General features: G+C 45.5%; 1 protein-coding gene across 4 annotated transcripts in view; it reads left to right on the top strand.

Moving 5' to 3' along the window:
- The window catches only part of camta2 (calmodulin binding transcription activator 2), a 155,298-nt gene that overhangs the window by 3,052 nt on the left and 132,798 nt on the right, over positions 1-19,448 (top strand). For 3 of the 4 annotated variants that reach the window (XM_071334260.1, XM_071334262.1, XM_071334261.1), the window contains exons 2-5: positions 10,581-10,696; positions 12,099-12,205; positions 17,717-17,784; positions 19,164-19,299. In XM_071334260.1, the coding sequence (XP_071190361.1) occupies positions 10,654-10,696; positions 12,099-12,205; positions 17,717-17,784; positions 19,164-19,299 (354 nt within the window). In that variant the 5' untranslated portion in view covers positions 10,581-10,653. Of the gene's footprint in view, positions 1-10,580; positions 10,697-12,098; positions 12,206-14,908; positions 14,942-17,716; positions 17,785-19,163; positions 19,300-19,448 lie in introns of those variants that run through there. The other variant, XM_071334263.1, reaches the window with a different exon arrangement.

Here is a 19,448-nt window from a genome sequence, read left to right as displayed (position 1 = left end):
TACAGAGTCAATGTGGAGGCTATATACAGGGTGTTACGGTACAGAGTCAATGTGGAGGCTATATACAGGGTGTTACGGTACAGAGTCAATGTGGAGGCTATATACAGGGTGTTACAGTACAGAGTCAATGTGGAGGCTATATACAGGGTGTTACGGTACAGAGTCAATGTGGAGGCTATATACAGGGTGTTACGGTACAGAGTCAATGTGGAGGCTATATACAGGGTGTTACAGTACAGAGTCAATGTGGAGGCTATATACAGGGTGTTACGGTACAGAGTCAATGTGGAGGCTATATACAGGGGGTACTGGTACAGAGTCAATGTGGAGGCTATATACAGGGGGTACCGGTACAGAGTCAATGTGGAGGCTATATACAGGGGGTACCGGTACAGAGTCAATGTGGAGGCTATATACAGGGGGTACCGGTACAGAGTCAATGTGGAGGCTATATACAGGGTGTTACGGTACAGAGTCAATGTGGAGGCTATATACAGGGTGTTACGGTACAGAGTCAATGTGGAGGCTATATACAGGGTGTTACGGTACAGAGTCAATGTGGAGGCTATATATAGGGTGTTACGATACAGAGTCAATGTGGAGGCTATATACAGGGGGTACCGGTACAGAGTCAATGTGGAGGCTATATACAGGGTGTTACGGTACAGAGTCAATGTGGAGGCTATATACAGGGTGTTACGGTACAGAGTCAATGTGGAGGCTATATACAGGGTGTTACAGTACAGAGTCAATGTGGAGGCTATATACAGGGTGTTACGGTACAGAGTCAATGTGGAGGCTATATACAGGGTGTTACGGTACAGAGTCAATGTGGAGGCTATATACAGGGGGTACCGGTACAGAGTCAATGTGGAGGCTATATACAGGGGGTACCGGTACAGAGTCAATGTGGAGACTATATACAGGGTGTTACGGTACAGAGTCAATGTGGAGGCTATATACAGGGGGTACCGGTACAGAGTCAATGTGGAGGCTATATACAGGGGGTACCGGTACAGAGTCGATGTGGAGGCTATATACAGGGGGTACCGGTACAGAGTCAATGTGGAGGCTATATACAGGGGGTACCGGTACAGAGTCAATGTGGAGACTATATACAGGGTGTTACGGTACAGAGTCAATGTGGAGGCTATATACAGGGTGTTACGGTACAGAGTCAATGTGGAGGCTATATACAGGGTGTTACGGTACAGAGTCAATGTGGAGGCTATATACAGGGGGTACCGGTACAGAGTCAATGTGGAGACTATATACAGGGTGTTACGGTACAGAGTCAATGTGGAGGCTATATACAGGGTGTTACGGTACAGAGTCAATGTGGAGGCTATATACAGGGTGTTACGGTACAGAGTCAATGTGGAGGCTATATACAGGGTGTTACGGTACAGAGTCAATGTGGAGGCTATATACAGGGTGTTACGGTACAGAGTCAATGTGGAGGCTATATACAGGGGGTACCGGTACAGAGTCAATGTGGAGGCTATATACAGGGGGTACCGGTACAGAGTCAATGTGGAGACTATATACAGGGTGTTACGGTACAGAGTCAATGTGGAGGCTATATACAGGGTGTTACGGTACAGAGTCAATGTGGAGGCTATATACAGGGTGTTACGGTACAGAGTCAATGTGGAGGCTAGCTTATATTTTTAGTTTTTCCATCACAACTTTTTTCCCTCATTCAACTTTTTCACTCCGGACGCTTTATCTGGACATGGTTCGTCAGCACTTTCAACAGCCGAAGCTAAGTAGTAACATAATTAATTATTTATTTATTAATTATTAATATAAAATATATAAAATAAACTTGATTTGATTTGATTTGACAGCTGGTTTGTTAGGTGACAGGATGGCCTGAACATGTGACAGCTGGTTTGTTAGGTGACAGGGTGGCCTGACAATGTGACAGCTGGTTTGTTAGGTGACAGGGTGGCCTGAACATGTGACAGCTGGTTTGTTAGGTGACAGGGTGGCCTGAACATGTGACAGCTGGTTTGTTAGGTGACAGGGTGGCCTGACAATGTGACAGCTGGTTTGTTAGGTGACAGGGTGGCCTGCACATGTGACAGCTGGTTTGTTAGGTGACAGGGTGGCCTGACAATGTGACAGCTGGTTTGTTAGGTGACAGGGTGGCCTGAACATGTGACAGCTGGTTTGTTAGGTGACAGGATAGCCTGAACATGTGACAGCTGGTTTGTTACATGACAGGGTGGCCTGAACATGTGACAGCTGGTTTGTTAGGTGACAGGGTGGCCTGCACATGTGACAGCTGGTTTGTTAGGTGACAGGGTGGCCTGACAATGTGACAGCTGGTTTGTTATGTGACAGCTGGTTTGTTAGGTGACAGGGTGGCCTGAACATGTGACAGCTGGTTTGTTACATGACAGGGTGGCCTGAACATGTGACAGCTGGTTTGTTATGTGACAGCTGGTTTGTTAGGTGACATGGTGACCTGAACATGTGACAGCTGGTTTGTTATGTGACAGCTGGTTTGTTAGGTGACAGGGTGGCCTGAACATGTGACAGCTGGTTTGTTAGGTGACAGCGTGGCCTGAACATGTGACAGATGGTTTGTTAGGTGACAGCTGGTTTATTAGATGACAGGGTGGCCTGAACATGTGACAGCTGGTTTGTTACATGACAGGGTGGCCTGAACATGTGACAGCTGGTTTGTTAGGTGACAGGGTGGCCTGAACATGTGACAGCTGGTTTGTTAGATGACAGGGTGGCCTGAACATGTGACAGCTGGTTTGTTAGGTGACAGGGTGGCCTGCACATGTGACAGCTGGTTTGTTAGGTGACAGGGTGGCCTGACAATGTGACAGCTGGTTTGTTAGGTGACAGGGTGGCCTGAACATGTGACAGCTGGTTTGTTAGGTGACAGGGTGGCCTGCACATGTGACAGCTGGTTTGTTAGGTGACAGGGTGGCCTGACAATGTGACAGCTGGTTTGTTAGGTGACAGGGTGGGCTGAACATGTGACAGCTGGTTTGTTAGGTGACAGGATAGCCTGAACATGTGACAGCTGGTTTGTTACATGACAGGGTGGCCTGATCATGTGACAGCTGGTTTGTTAGGTGACAGGGTGATCTGCACATGTGACAGCTGGTTTGTTAGGTGACAGGGTGGCCTGACAATGTGACAGCTGGTTTGTTATGTGACAGCTGGTTTGTTAGGTGACAGGGTGGCCTGAACATGTGACAGCTGGTTTGTTACATGACAGGGTGGCCTGAACATGTGACAGCTGGTTTGTTAGGTGACAGGGTGGCCTGAACATGTGACAGCTGGTTTGTTATGTGACAGCTGGTTTGTTAGGTGACATGGTGGCCTGAACATGTGACAGCTGGTTTGTTATGTGACAGCTGGTTTGTTAGGTGACAGGGTGGCCTGAACATGTGACAGCTGGTTTGTTAGGTGACAGGGTGGCCTGAACATGTGACAGCTGGTTTGTTAGGTGACAGCTGGTTTATTAGATGACAGGGTGGCCTGAACATGTGACAGCTGGTTTGTTAGGTGACAGGGTGGCCTGAACATGTGACAGCTGGTTTGTTAGGTGACAGGGTGGCCTGAACATGTGAAAGCTGGTTTGATTACGTGACAGGATGGCCTGAACATGTGACAGCTGGTTTGTTAGATGACAGGGTGGCCTGAACATGTGACAGCTGGTTTGTTAGGTGACAGGGTGGCCTGAACATGTGACAGCTGGTTTGGTTACGTGACAGGATGGCCTGAACATGTGACAGCTGGTTTGTTAGGTGACAGGGTGGCCTGAACATGTGACAGCTGGTTTGGTTACGTGACAGGATGGCCTGAATATGTGACAGCTGGTTTGTTAGGTGACAGGGTGGCCTGAACATGTGACAGCTGGTTTGTTTGGTGACAGGGTGGACTTAACATGTGACAGCTGGTTTGTTAGGTGACAGGGTGGCCTGAACATGTGACAGCTGGTTTGTTAGGTGACAGGGTGGCCTGAACATGTGAAAGCAGCTTGTGTTGGTTTGGCTGGTTTGTTTGGTGACAGGACGGTCTGAACATGTGACAGCTGGTTTGTTATGTGACAGCTGGTTTGTTAGGTGACAGGGTGGCCTGAACATGTGACAGCTGGTTTGTTATGTGACAGCTGCTTTGGTTAGGTGACAGGGTGGCCTGAACATGTGACAGCTGGTTTGTTATGTGGCAGCTGGTTTGTTAGGTGACAGGGTGGCCTGAACATGTGACAGCTGGTTTGTTAGGTGACAGGGTGGCCTGAACATGTGACAGCTGGTTTGTTAGGTGACAGGGTGGCCTGAACATGTGACAGCTGGTTTGTTAGATGACAGGGTGGCCTGAAAATGTTACAGCTGGTTTGTTATGTGACAGGGTGGCCTGCACATGTGAAATCTGGTTTGTTAGATGACAGGGTGGCCTGAACATGTGACAGCTGGTTTGTTAGGTGACAGGGTGGCCTGAACATGTGACAGCTGGTTTGGTTACATGACAGGATAGCCTGAACATGTGACAGCTGGTTTGGTTACATGACAGGATAGCCTGAACATGTGACAGCTGGTTTGTTAGGTGACAGGGTGGCCTGAACATGTGACAGCTATTTTTGTTACGTGACAGGATGGCCTGAACATGTGACAGCTGGTTTGTTTGGTGACAGGGTGGCTTGCACATGTGACAGCTGGTTTGTTAGGTGACAGGGTGGCCTGACAATGTGACTTCTGGTTTGTTAGGTGACAGGGTGGACTGAACATGTGACAGCTGGTTTGTTAGGTGACAGGATAGCCTGAACATGTGACACCTGGTTTGTTACATGACAGGGTGGCCTGAACATGTGACAGCTGGTTTGTTAGGTGACAGGGTGGCCTGCACATGTGACAGCTGGTTTGTTAGGTGACAGGGTGGCCTGACAATGTGATAGCTGGTTTGTTATGTGACAGCTGGTTTGTTAGGTGACAGGGTGGCCTGAACATGTGACAGCTGGTTTGTTATGTGACAGCTGGTTTGTTAGGTGACAGGGTGGCCTGAACATGTGACAGCTGGTTTGTTAGGTGACAGCGTGGCCTGAACATGTGACAGCTGGTTTGTTAGGTGACAGCTGGTTTGTTAGGTGACATGGTGGCCTGAACATGTGACAGCTGGTTTGTTATGTGACAGCTGGTTTGTTAGGTGACAGGGTGGCCTGAACATGTGACAGCTGGTTTGTTACATGACAGGGTGGCCTGAACATGTGACAGCTGGTTTGTTATGTGACAGCTGGTTTGTTAGGTGACATGGTGGCCTGAACATGTGACAGCTGGTTTGTTATGTGACAGCTGGTTTGTTAGGTGACAGGGTGGCCTGAACATGTGACAGCTGGTTTGTTAGGTGACAGCGTGGCCTGAACAGGTAACAGCTGGTTTGTTAGGTGACAGCTGGTTTATTAGATGACAGGGTGGCCTGAACATGTGACAGCTGGTTTGTTAGGTGACAGGATGGCCTGAACATGTGACAGCTGGTTTGGTTACATGACAGGGTGGCCTGAACATGTGACAGCTGGTTTGGTTACGTGACAGGATGGCCTGAACATGTGACAGCTGGTTTGTTACATGACAGGGTGGCCTGAACATGTGACAGCTGGTTTGTTAGGTGACAGGGTGGCCTGAACATGTGACAGCTGGTTTGTTACATGACAGGGTGGCCTGAACATGTGACAGCTGGTTTGTTAGGTGACAGGGTGGCCTGCACATGTGACAGCTGGTTTGTTAGGTGACAGGGTGGCCTGAACATGTGACAGCTGGTTTGTTAGGTGACAGGATAGCCTGAACATGTGACAGCTGGTTTGTTACATGACAGGGTGGCCTGAACATGTGACAGCTGGTTTGTTAGGTGACAGGGTGATCTGCACATGTGACAGCTGGTTTGTTAGGTGACAGGGTGGCCTGACAATGTGACAGCTGGTTTGTTATGTGACAGCTGGTTTGTTAGGTGACAGGGTGGCCTGAACATGTGACAGCTGGTTTGTTACATGACAGGGTGGCCTGAACATGTGACAGCTGGTTTGTTAGGTGACAGGGTGGCCTGAACATGTGACAGCTGGTTTGTTATGTGACAGCTGGTTTGTTAGGTGACATGGTGGCCTGAACATGTGACAGCTGGTTTGTTATGTGACAGCTGGTTTGTTAGGTGACAGGGTGGCCTGAACATGTGACAGCTGGTTTGTTAGGTGACAGGGTGGCCTGAACATGTGACAGCTGGTTTGTTAGGTGACAGCTGGTTTATTAGATGACAGGGTGGCCTGAACATGTGACAGCTGGTTTGTTAGGTGACAGGGTGGCCTGAACATGTGACAGCTGGTTTGTTAGGTGACAGGGTGGCCTGAACATGTGAAAGCTGGTTTGATTACGTGACAGGATGGCCTGAACATGTGACAGCTGGTTTGTTAGATGACAGGGTGGCCTGAACATGTGACAGCTGGTTTGTTAGGTGACAGGGTGGCCTGAACATGTGACAGCTGGTTTGGTTACGTGACAGGATGGCCTGAACATGTGACAGCTGGTTTGTTAGGTGACAGGGTGGCCTGAACATGTGACAGCTGGTTTGGTTACGTGACAGGATGGCCTGAATATGTGACAGCTGGTTTGTTAGGTGACAGGGTGGCCTGAACATGTGACAGCTGGTTTGTTTGGTGACAGGGTGGACTTAACATGTGACAGCTGGTTTGTTAGGTAACAGGGTGGCCTGAACACGTGACAGCTGGTTTGTTAGGTGACAGGGTGGCCTGAACATGTGACAGCTGGTTTGTTTGGTGACAGGGTGGACTTAACATGTGACAGCTGGTTTGTTAGGTGACAGGGTGGCCTGAACATGTGAAAGCTGGTTTGTTATGTGACAGGGTGGCCTGAACATGTGACAGCTGGTTTGTTAGGTGACAGGGTGGCCTGAACATGTGACAGCTGGTTTGTTATGTGACAGCTGGTTTGTTAGGTGACATGGTGGCCTGAACATGTGACAGCTGGTTTGTTATGTGACAGCTGGTTTGTTAGGTGACAGGGTGGCCTGAACATGTGACAGCTGGTTTGTTAGGTGACAGGGTGGCCTGAACATGTGACAGCTGGTTTGTTAGGTGACAGCTGGTTTATTAGATGACAGGGTGGCCTGAACATGTGACAGCTGGTTTGTTAGGTGACAGGGTGGCCTGAACATGTGACAGCTGGTTTGTTAGGTGACAGGGTGGCCTGAACATGTGAAAGCTGGTTTGATTACGTGACAGGATGGCCTGAACATGTGACAGCTGGTTTGTTAGATGACAGGGTGGCCTGAACATGTGACAGCTGGTTTGTTAGGTGACAGGGTGGCCTGAACATGTGACAGCTGGTTTGGTTACGTGACAGGATGGCCTGAACATGTGACAGCTGGTTTGTTAGGTGACAGGGTGGCCTGAACATGTGACAGCTGGTTTGTTTGGTGACAGGGTGGACTTAACATGTGACAGCTGGTTTGTTAGGTGACAGGGTGGCCTGAACACGTGACAGCTGGTTTGTTAGGTGACAGGGTGGCCTGAACATGTGACAGCTGGTTTGTTTGGTGACAGGGTGGACTTAACATGTGACAGCTGGTTTGTTAGGTGACAGGGTGGCCTGAACATGTGAAAGCTGGTTTGTTATGTGACAGGGTGGCCTGAACATGTGACAGCTGGTTTGTTTGGTGACAGGACGGTCTGAACATGTGACAGCTGGTTTGTTATGTGACAGCTGGTTTGTTAGGTGACAGGGTGGCCTGAACATGTGACAGCTGGTTTGTTATGTGACAGCTGGTTTGGTTAGGTGACAGGGTGGCCTGAACATGTGACAGCTGGTTTGTTATGTGGCAGCTGGTTTGTTAGGTGACAGGGTGGCCTGAACATGTGACAGCTGGTTTGTTAGGTGACAGGGTGGCCTGAACATGTGACAGCTGGTTTGTTAGGTGTCAGGGTGGCCTGAACATGTGACAGCTGGTTTGTTAGATGACAGGGTGGCCTGAACATGTGCCAGCTGGTTTGTTAGGTGACAGCTGGTTTGTTAGTGACAGGGTGGCCTGAACATGTGACAGCTGGTTTGTTAGTGACAGGGTGGCCTGAACATGTGACAGCTGGTTTGTTAGGTGACAGGATGGCCTGAACATGTGACAGCTGGTTTGTTAGGTGACAGGGTGGCCTGAACACGTGACAGCTGGTTTGTTTAGTGACAGGGTGGCCTGAACATGTGACAGCTGGTTTGTTAGGTGACAGGGTGGCTTGAAGATGTGACAGCTGGTTTGTTAGGTGACAGGGTGGCCTGAACATGTGACAGCTGGTTTGGTTACGTGACAGGGTGGCCTGAACATGTGACAGCTGGTTTGTTAGATGACAGGGTGGCCTGAACATGTTACAGCTGGTTTGTTAGGTGACAGGGAGGCCTGAACATGTGACAGCTGGTTTGTTATGTGACAGCTGGTTTGTTAGGTGACATGGTGGCCTGAACATGTGACAGCTGGTTTGTTATGTGACAGCTGGTTTGTTAGGTGACAGGGTGGCCTGAACATGTGACAGCTGGTTTGTTATGTGGCAGCTGGTTTGTTAGGTGACAGGGTGGCCTGAACATGTGACAGCTGGTTTGTTAGGTGACAGGGTGGCCTGAACATGTGACAGCTGGTTTGTTAGGTGACAGGGTGGCCTGAACATGTGACAGCTGGTTTGTTAGATGACAGGGTGGCCTGAACATGTGCCAGCTGGTTTGTTAGGTGACAGCTGGTTTGTTAGTGACAGGGTGGCCTGAACATGTGACAGCTGGTTTGTTAGTGACAGGGTGGCCTGAACATGTGACAGCTGGTTTGTTAGGTGACAGGATGGCCTGAACATGTGACAGCTGGTTTGTTAGGTGACAGGGTGGCCTGAACACGTGACAGCTGGTTTGTTTAGTGACAGGGTGGCCTGAACATGTGACAGCTGGTTTGTTAGGTGACAGGGTGGCCTGAAGATGTGACAGCTGGTTTGTTAGGTGACAGGATAGCCTGAACATGTGACAGCTGGTTTGGTTACATGACAGGATAGCCTGAACATGTGACAGCTGGTTTGTTAGGTGACAGGGTGGCCTGAACATGTGACAGCTGTTTTTGTTACGTGACAGGATGGCCTGAACATGTGACAGCTGGTTTGTTTGGTGACAGGGTGGCCTGAACATGTGAAAGCTGGTTTGTTTGGTGACAGGGTGGCCTGAACATGTGACAGCTGGTTTGTTTGGTGACAGGGTGGCCTGAACATGTGACAGCTGGTTTGGTTACGTGACAGGATTGCCTGCACATGTGACAGCTGGTTTGTTAGGTGATGGGGTGGCCTAAACATGTGACAGCTGGTTTGTTAGGTGACAGGGTGGCCTGAACATGTGACAGCTGGTTTGATTACGTGACAGGATGGCCTGAACATGTGACAGCTGGTTTGTTTGGTGACAGGGTGGCCTGAACATGTGTCTGTCTGCCTTCATTCCAGATGTCTGTCTGCCTTCATTCCAGATGTCTGTCTGCCTTCATTCCAGATGTCTGTCTGACTTCATTCCAGATGTATGTCTGCCTTCATTCCAGATGTCTGTCTGCCTTCATTCCTGATGTCTGTCTGCCTTCATTCCTGATGTATGTCTGCCTTCTTTTCAGATGTCTGTCTGCCTTCATTTCAGATATCTGTCTGCCCTCACTCCAGATGTCTGTCTGCCTTCATTTCAGATATCTGTCTGCCCTCACTCCAGATGTCTGTCTGCCTTCATTCCAGATGTCTGTCTGCCCTCACTCCAGATGTCTGTCTGCCTTCATTTCAGATGTCTGTCTGCCTTCATTCCAGATATCTGTATGCCTGTCTGTCTTCGTTTCAGATGTCTGTCTTTCTCTGCCTTCATTCCAGATGTCTGTATGTCTACCTTCATTTCAGATGTCTGTCTGTGTGTGTATCAGGTGTGTGTGTGTGTATCAGGTGTGTGTGTGTGTGTGTATCAGGTGTGTGTGTGTGTATCAGGTGTGTGTTTGTATCTGTTGTGTGTGTGTATCAGGTGTGTGTGTATCAGGTGTGTGTTATCAGGTGTGTGTGTGTGTGCGTATCAGGTGTGTGTGTGTATCAGGTCTTTGTGTGTGTGTGTGTGTGTGTGTGTGTGTGTGTGTGTGTGTGTGTGTGTGTGTGTGTGTGTATCAGGTGTGTCAGGTGGGTGTCTGTATCAGGTGTGTGTGTATCAGGTGTGTGTGTGTCAGGTGTGTGTGTGTGTCAGGTGTGTATGTGTGTGTATCAGGTTGTGTGTGTTTGTATCAGGTGTGTGTATCAGGTGTGTATGTGTATTATGTGTGTGTGTACCGGGTGTGTGTACCAGGTGTGTGTACCCGGTGTGTGTGTGTACCAGGTGTGTGTACCGGGTGTGTGTACCCGGTGTGTGTGTGTACCGGGTGTGTGTACCGGGTGTGTGTACCGGGTGTGTGTACCGGGTGTGTGTACCGGGTGTGTGTACCGGGTGTGTGTACCAGGTGTGTGTACCAACTGCTTCTCTTCTACTTATTGATATATTCTTTGTTTTGATTTCCTGTGTGTGTGTGTGTGTGTGTAGTATCGCAGTGTGGACCTATGTGGTGTGTGAGGTGTGTGTAGTGCTGCTGGTTGGAGTGAGTCGTCTAGTCATCATGAACAATAAGGAGAGCGAGAGAGACAGCACAAAAGAGTCAGGTGAGTCTGTCTGTCACACTGATGATGTCACACCATCATAAACCATCAACAACACTGTCTATCTGTGTATTTATCCATCTCTCCATCTCTACATTCATCCGTCTCTCCATCCATCTCTCCATCCATCTCTCCATCCATCTCTCCATCTCTACATGCATCCGTCTCTCTGTCTCTCTATCTCTCCATCCATCTCTCCATCCATCTCTCCATCCATCTTTCCATCTCTCTCTCTCCATACATCCATCTCTCAATCTCTCTCTCTATCCGTCTCCATCTCTCTACATACATCTCTCCATCCGTCTCTCCATCTCTCCACGCATCCATCCATCCAACTATCCATCCATCTCTCCATCCATCTTTCCATCTCTCTCTCTCCATACATCCATCTCTCCATCTCTCCATCCATCTCTCCATCCATCTCTCCATCCGTCTCTCCGTCTCTATCCATTTCTCCATCTCTCTATCTCTCCATCCATCTCTCCATCTCTCCGTCTCTCCATCTCTCCATCTCTCTATCTCTCCATCCATCTCTCCATCCATCTCTCCATCTCTCCGTCTCTCCAATTTCAATTCAATTCAAGGGGCTTTATTGGCATGGGAAACATGTGTTAACATTGCCAAAGCAAGTGAGGTAGATATTATACAAAAGTGAAATAAACAATACAAATTAACAGTAAACATTACACATACAGAAGTTTCAAAACAATAAAGACATTACAAATGTTATATTATATATATACAGTGTTGTAACAATGTACAAATGGTTAAAGCACACAAGTTAAAATAAATAAGCATAAATATGGGTTGTATTTACAATGGTGTTTGTTCTTCACTGGTTGCCCTTTTCTTGTGGCAACAGGTCACAAATCTTGCTGCTGTGATGGCACACTGTGGAATTTCTCCCAGTAGATATGGGAGTTTATCAAAATTGGATTTGTTTTCAAATTCTTTGTGGATCTGTGTAATCTGAGGGAAATATGTCTCTCTAATATGGTCATACATTGGGCAGGAGGTTAGGAAGTGCAGCTCAGTTTCCACCTCATTTTCTCCATCCGTCTCTCATCTCTCCATCCGTCTCCCCGTCTCTCCAGCCGTCTCTCCGTCTCTCTATCCATCTCTCCGTCTCTCCATCCATCTCTCCATCCATCTCTCCATCCATTTCTCCATCCATTTCTTTGTCTCTCCGTCTCTCCATCTGTCTCTCCATCTGTCTCTCCATCTCTCCATCCATCACTCCATTTCTCCATCTCTCTGTCTCTCCATCCATCTCTTCATTTTCTCACCTATTCTCTCACCCTACCAACTCCTTCACCTAACAACCTTTGTGTGTGTGTGTATTTCTGTGTGTGTGTGTGTGTGTGTGTGTGTGTGTGTCTCTGTGTGTGTGTGTGTGTGTATGTAGAGAACAGTCGAGGCCAGATGAAGGTGTTTCTGCCGAACAAGTTGTTGGAGCGTCTTCCTCAAACCACCTCCCTACCCAAGGAGAGACTACGATGGAACACCAACGAGGTAGAGTTATGAACTAGTTATAGACTGGTTATAGACCATACTCCCTACCCAAGGAGAGACTACGATGGAACACCAACGAGGTAGAGTTATGAACTAGTTATAGACTGGTTAGAGACCATACTCCCTACCCAAGGAGAGACTACGATGGAACACCAACGAGGTAGAGCTATGAACTAGTTATAGACTGGTTATAGACCATACTCCCTACCCAAGGAGAGACTACGATGGAACACCAACGAGGTAGAGTTATGAACTAGTTATAGACTGGTTATAGACCATACTCCCTACCCAAGGAGAGACTACGATGGAACACCAACGAGGTAGAGTTATGAACTAGTTATAGACTGGTTATAGACCATACTCCCTACCCAAGGAGAGACTACGATGGAACACCAACGAGGTAGAGTTATGAACTAGTTATAGACTGGTTATAGACCATACTCCCTACCCAAGGAGAGACTACGATGGAACACCAACGAGGTAGAGTTATGAACTAGTTATAGACTGGTTATAGACCATACTCCCTACCCAAGGAGAGACTACGATGGAACACCAACGAGGTAGAGCTATGAACTAGTTATAGACTGGTTATAGACCATACTCCCTACCCAAGGAGAGACTACGATGGAACACCAACGAGGTAGAGCTATGAACTAGTTATAGACTGGTTATAGACCATACTCCCTACCCAAGGAGAGACTACGATGGAACACCAACGAGGTAGAGTTATGAACTAGTTATAGACTGGTTATAGACCATACTCCCTACCCAAGGAGAGACTACGATGGAACACCAACGAGGTAGAGTTATGAACTAGTTATAGACTGGTTATAGACCATACTCCCTACCCAAGGAGAGACTACGATGGAACACCAACGAGGTAGAGTTATGAACTAGTTATAGACTGGTTATAGACCATACTCCCTACCCAAGGAGAGACTACGATGGAACACCAACGAGGTAGAGCTATGAACTAGTTATAGACTGGTTATAGACCATACTCCCTACCCAAGGAGAGACTACGATGGAACACCAACGAGGTAGAGTTATGAACTAGTTATAGACTGGTTAGAGACCATACTCCCTACCCAAGGAGAGACTACGATGGAACACCAACGAGGTAGAGTTATGAACTAGTTATAGACTGGTTATAGACCATACTCCCTACCCAAGGAGAGACTACGATGGAACACCAACGAGGTAGAGTTATGAACTAGTTATAGACTGGTTATAGACCATACTCCCTACCCAAGGAGAGACTACGATGGAACACCAACGAGGTAGAGTTATGAACTAGTTATAGACTGGTTATAGACCATACTCCCTACCCAAGGAGAGACTACGATGGAACACCAACGAGGTAGAGTTATGAACTAGTTATAGACTGGTTATAGACCATACTCCCTACCCAAGGAGAGACTACGATGGAACACCAACGAGGTAGAGCTATGAACTAGTTATAGACTGGTTATAGACCATACTCCCTACCCAAGGAGAGACTACGATGGAACACCAACGAGGTAGAGTTATGAACTAGTTATAGACTGGTTATAGACCATACTCCCTACCCAAGGAGAGACTACGATGGAACACCAACGAGGTAGAGTTATGAACTAGTTATAGACTGGTTATAGACCATACTCCCTACCCAAGGAGAGACTACGATGGAACACCAACGAGGTAGAGTTATGAACTAGTTATAGACTGGTTATAGACCATACTCCCTACCCAAGGAGAGACTACGATGGAACAGGTAGGTAGAGTTATGAACTAGTTATAGACTGGTTATAGACCATACTCCCTACCCAAGGAGAGACTACGATGGAACACCAACGAGGTAGAGTTATGAACTAGTTATAGACTGGTTATAGACCATACTCCCTACCCAAGGAGAGACTACGATGGAACACCAACGAGGTAGAGTTATGAACTAGTTATAGACTGGTTATAGACCATACTCCCTACCCAAGGAGAGACTACGATGGAACACCAACGAGGTAGAGCTATGAACTAGTTATAGACTGGTTATAGACCATACTCCCTACCCAAGGAGAGACTACGATGGAACACCAACGAGGTAGAGCTATGAACTAGTTATAGACTGGTTATAGACCATACTCCCTACCCAAGGAGAGACTACGATGGAACACCAACGAGGTAGAGCTATTAACTAGTTATAGACTGGTTATAGACCATACTCCCTACCCAAGGAGAGACTACGATGGAACACCAACGAGGTAGAGTTATGAACTAGTTATAGACTGGTTATAGACCATACTCCCTACCCAAGGAGAGACTACGATGGAACACCAACGAGGTAGAGTTATGAACTAGTTATAGACTGGTTATAGACCATACTCCCTACCCAAGGAGAGACTACGATGGAACACCAACGAGGTAGAGTTATGAACTAGTTATAGACTGGTTATAGACCATACTCCCTACCCAAGGAGAGACTACGATGGAACACCGAGGTAGAGCTATGAACTAGTTATAGACTGGTTAGAGACCATACTCCCTACCCAAGGAGAGACTACGATGGAACACCAACGAGGTAGAGTTATGAACTAGTTATAGACTGGTTATAGACCATACTCCCTACCCAAGGAGAGACTACGATGGAACACCAACGAGGTAGAGTTATGAACTAGTTATAGACTGGTTATAGACCTGTTATAGACTGGTTATAGACCATACTCCCTACCCAAGGAGAGACTACGATGGAACACCAACGAGGTAGAGTTATGAACTAGTTATAGACTAGACTGGTTATAGACTAGTTATATTCTGGTTATAGACTAGTTATAGACTATACTGGTTATAGACTGTTATAGACTGGTTATAGACTGCCCTGTAGACTCATTATAGACTGGTTATGGACTAGTTATAGTCTGTTTGTAGACTACCTATAGACTGGTTATCAATCAATCAAATGTATTTATAAAGCCCTTCTTACATCAGCTGATATCTCAAAGTGCTGTACAGAAACCCAGCCTAAAACCCCAAACAGCAAGCAATGCAGGTGTAGAAGCACGGTGGCTAGGAAAAACTCCCTAGAATTGTTATAGACTAGACTGGTTATAGACTAGTTATAGACTAGTTATATAGTACCTATTGACTGGTTATAGACTAGACTGGTTTTAAACTAGCTTTAGACTGGTTACAGACGGGTTATAGACTGGTTATATAGTACTTATAGACTGGTTATAGACTGGTTATAGACTGGTTATAGCCTGGTTATAGACTTGTTATATACTAGTTATATAGTACTTATTGACTGGTTATAGACTTGTTATAGCCTGGTTATAGCCTGTTTATAGCCTGGTTATATACTAGTTATATAGTACTTATTGACTGGTTATAGACTGGTTATAGACTGGTTATAGCCTGGTTATAGACTTGTTATAGCCTGGTTATAGCCTGTTTATAGCCTGGTTATAGACTAGTTATATAGTACTTATAGACTGGTTATATACTAGACTGGTTTTAAACTAGCTTTAGACTGGTTACAGACTGGTTACAGACTGGTTATAGACTGGTTATATAGTACTTATAGACTGGTTATAGACTGGTTATAGACTGGTTATAGCCTGGTTATAGACTTGTTATATACTAGTTATATAGTACTTATTGACTGGTTATAGACTTGTTATAGCCTGGTTATAGACTAGTTATATAGTACTTATTGACTGGTTATAGACTAGACTGGTTTTAAACTAGCTTTAGACTGGTTACAGACTGGTTATAGACTGGTTATAGACTGGATATATATAGTACTTATTGACTGGTTATAGACTGGCTATAGACTGGTTATAGACTAGTTATAGACTGGTTATAGACTGGTTATAGACTAGTTCTATAGTACTTTGTGACTGGTTATAGACTAGACTGGTTTTAAACTAGCTTCATACTGGTTATAGCCTGGTTATAGACTAGTTATATAGTACTTATTGACTGGTTATAGACTAGTTATAGACTGTTTATTGACTGGTTATAGCCTGGTTATAGACTGGTTATAGCCTGGTTATAGACTGGTTATATAGTACTTATTGACTGGTTATAGACTAGACTGGTTTTAAACTAGCTTTAGACTGGTTACAGACTGGTTATAGACTGGTTATAGACTGGTTATAGACTGGTTATATAGTACTTATAGACTGGTTATAGACTGGTTATAGACTGTTTATTGACTGGTTATAGCCTGGTTATAGACTGGTTATAGCCTGGTTATAGACTGGTTATAGACTGGTTATAGCCTGGTTATTGACTGGTTATAGACTGGTTATAGACTGTTTATTGACTGGTTATAGACTGGTTATATAGTACTTATTGACTGGTTATAGACTGGTTATAGCCTGGTTATAGACTGGTTATAGTCTGGTTATAGACTGGCTATAGGCATATTATAGACTAGTTATGACTGGTTATATACTTGTTATTGACTAAACTGGTTATAGACTCGACCGATTATATACATGTTATGAACTGGTTATAGACTGATTATATCCATGTTATGAACTGGTTATAGACTGATTATATACATGTTATGAACTGGTTATAGACTGATTATATACATGTTATGAACTGGTTATAGACTGATTATATACATGTTATGAACTGGTTATAGACTGATTATATACATGTTATGAACTGGTTATAGACTGATTATATCCATGTTATGAACTGGTTATAGACTGATTATATACATGTTATGAACTGGTTATAGACTGATTATATACATGTTATGAACTGGTTATAGACTGATTATATACATGTTATGAACTGGTTATAGACTGATTATATACATGTTATGAACTGGTTATAGACTGATTATATACATGTTATGAACTGGTTATAGTATGATTATATACATGTTATGAACTGGTTATAGACTGATTATATACATGTTATGAACTGGTTATAGACTGATTATATACATGTTATGAACTGGTTATAGACTGATTATATACATGTTATGAACTGGTTATAGTCTGATTATATCCATGTTATGAACTGGTTATAGACTGATTATATCCATGTTATGAACTGGTTATAGTATGATTATATACATGTTATGAACTGGTTATAGACTAGTTATATACTGGTTATAGGCGTATATGCTTCTTATAGACTGGACTGGTTATAGACTAGTTATAGGCTGATTTATAGACTAGTTATATACTGGTTATAGGCTTATATACTTATAGACTGGACTGGTTATAGACTAGTTATAGGCTGATTTATAGACTAGTTATATACTGGTTATAGGCTTATATACTTCTTATAGACTGAACTGGTTATATACTAGTTATAGGCTGATTTATAGACTAGTTATATACTGGTTATAGGCTGGTTATAGACTAGTTTTTAGCTGTTACAGATTATTCTTCAAGTAAAAGTTATAGGCTGATTTCCATACTTGTTATAGAAGGACTGGTTACAGACTAGTGACTAGTAATAAGGTAGTAATACAGTGGTTATGAACTCGTTATAACAGCTGTTGTTTCCTAGGAGATTGCGTCCTACTTGATCACATTTGACAGACATGAAGAGTGGCTATCCTGCTCGCTCAAGACCAGGTAACTCACCAACACACACACACTGAGAAACACACACCGAGAAACACACACCAAGAAACACCAACACACACACACTGAGAAACATACACACACACCAACACACACACACCGAGAAACACACACCAACACACACACACTGAGAAACACACACCAAGAAACACCAACACACACACACTGAGAAACATACACACACACCAACACACACACACCGAGTAACATACACCCACCATCTCACCCACCATCTCACCCACCATCTCACCCACCATCTCACCCACATCTCACCCACATCTCACCCACATCTCACCCACACCTCTTCCACCATCATAAAAAAAAAGAAAAGTACAAATCCCACAAAACGACTTAGTAAAAATACTTGAAAGTAACTTAAGTACTTACCTCTCTCTACTCTCTCCTCTCTCTACTCTCTCTCTCTCCTCTCTCTACCCTCTCTCCTCTCTCTCTCCTCTCTACTCTTTCTCTCTCTCTCTACTCTACTCTCTCTACTCTCTCTCTCCTCTCTCTACTCTCTCTCTCCTCTCTACTCTATCTCTACCCTCTCTCTCCTCTCTACTCTTCTCTCTCTCTACTCTTTCTCTCTCTCTACTCTCTCTACTCTCTCTACTCTCTCTCTCCTCTCTCTCTCCTCTCTCTCTCTCTCTCTCTCTCTCTCTCTCTCTCTCTCTACTCTCTCTCCTCTCTCTACTCTCTCTCTCCTCTCTACTCTCTCTCTACCCTCTCTCTACTCTCTCTCTCTCCTCTCTACTCTTTCTCTCTCTCTACTCTCTCTACTCTCTCTACTCTCTCTCTCCTCTCTACTCTCTCTCTCTCTCTCCTCTCTCCTCTCTCTCTCTCCTCTCTACTCTTTCTCTCTCTCTCTACTCTCTCGACTCTCTCTACTCTCTCTCTACTCTCTCTCTCCTCTCTCTACCCTGTCTCTCTCTCTTCTCTCTACTCTCTCTCTCTTCTCTCTACTCTCTCTCTCTCTGCTCTCTCTTCTGTCTCTCTCCCCTCTCTACTCTTTCTCTCTCACTACTCTCTCTACTCTCTCTACTCTCTCTCCTCTCTCTACCCTCTCTACTCTCTTTCTCTCTCTTCTCTCTACTCTCTATCTCTCTCTATCTCTCTCTACTCTCTCTCTACTCTCTCTCTCCTCTCTCTACCCTGTCTCTCTCTCTCTTCTCTCTCGTCTCTCTACTCTCTCTCTCTCTGCTCTCTCTCTACTCTCTCTTCTCTCTACTCTCTCTCTCCTCTCTCTCTCTTTCTACTCTCTTTCTCTCTCTCTCTCTTCTCTCTACTCTCTACTCTCTCTCTCGCTCTCTACTCTCTCTCCTCTCTCTCTCTCTACTCTCTCTCCTCTCTTTCTCCTCCCCCCCCTCCAGGCCCCAGAATGGCAGCATCATCCTGTACAACAGGAAGAAGATCAAGTACAGGAAGGATGGCTACTGCTGGAAGAAGAGGAAAGATGGGAAGACCACCAGAGAAGACCACATGAAGCTCAAAGTACAGGGCATAGAGGTGATGACACTCACTGACAACACACACACATTAAGAACATACACACACACACACTGACAACACACACACACACACACACACACCCACACACACACACACACATTAAGAACATACACACACACACTGACAACACACACACACTGAAAACT

This window comes from Salvelinus alpinus, chromosome 11 (assembly GCF_045679555.1).
Source record: "Salvelinus alpinus chromosome 11, SLU_Salpinus.1, whole genome shotgun sequence".
NCBI classification, from domain to species: Eukaryota; Metazoa; Chordata; class Actinopteri; order Salmoniformes; family Salmonidae; genus Salvelinus; species Salvelinus alpinus.
This window is presented reverse-complemented; position numbering and strand designations above follow the sequence as displayed.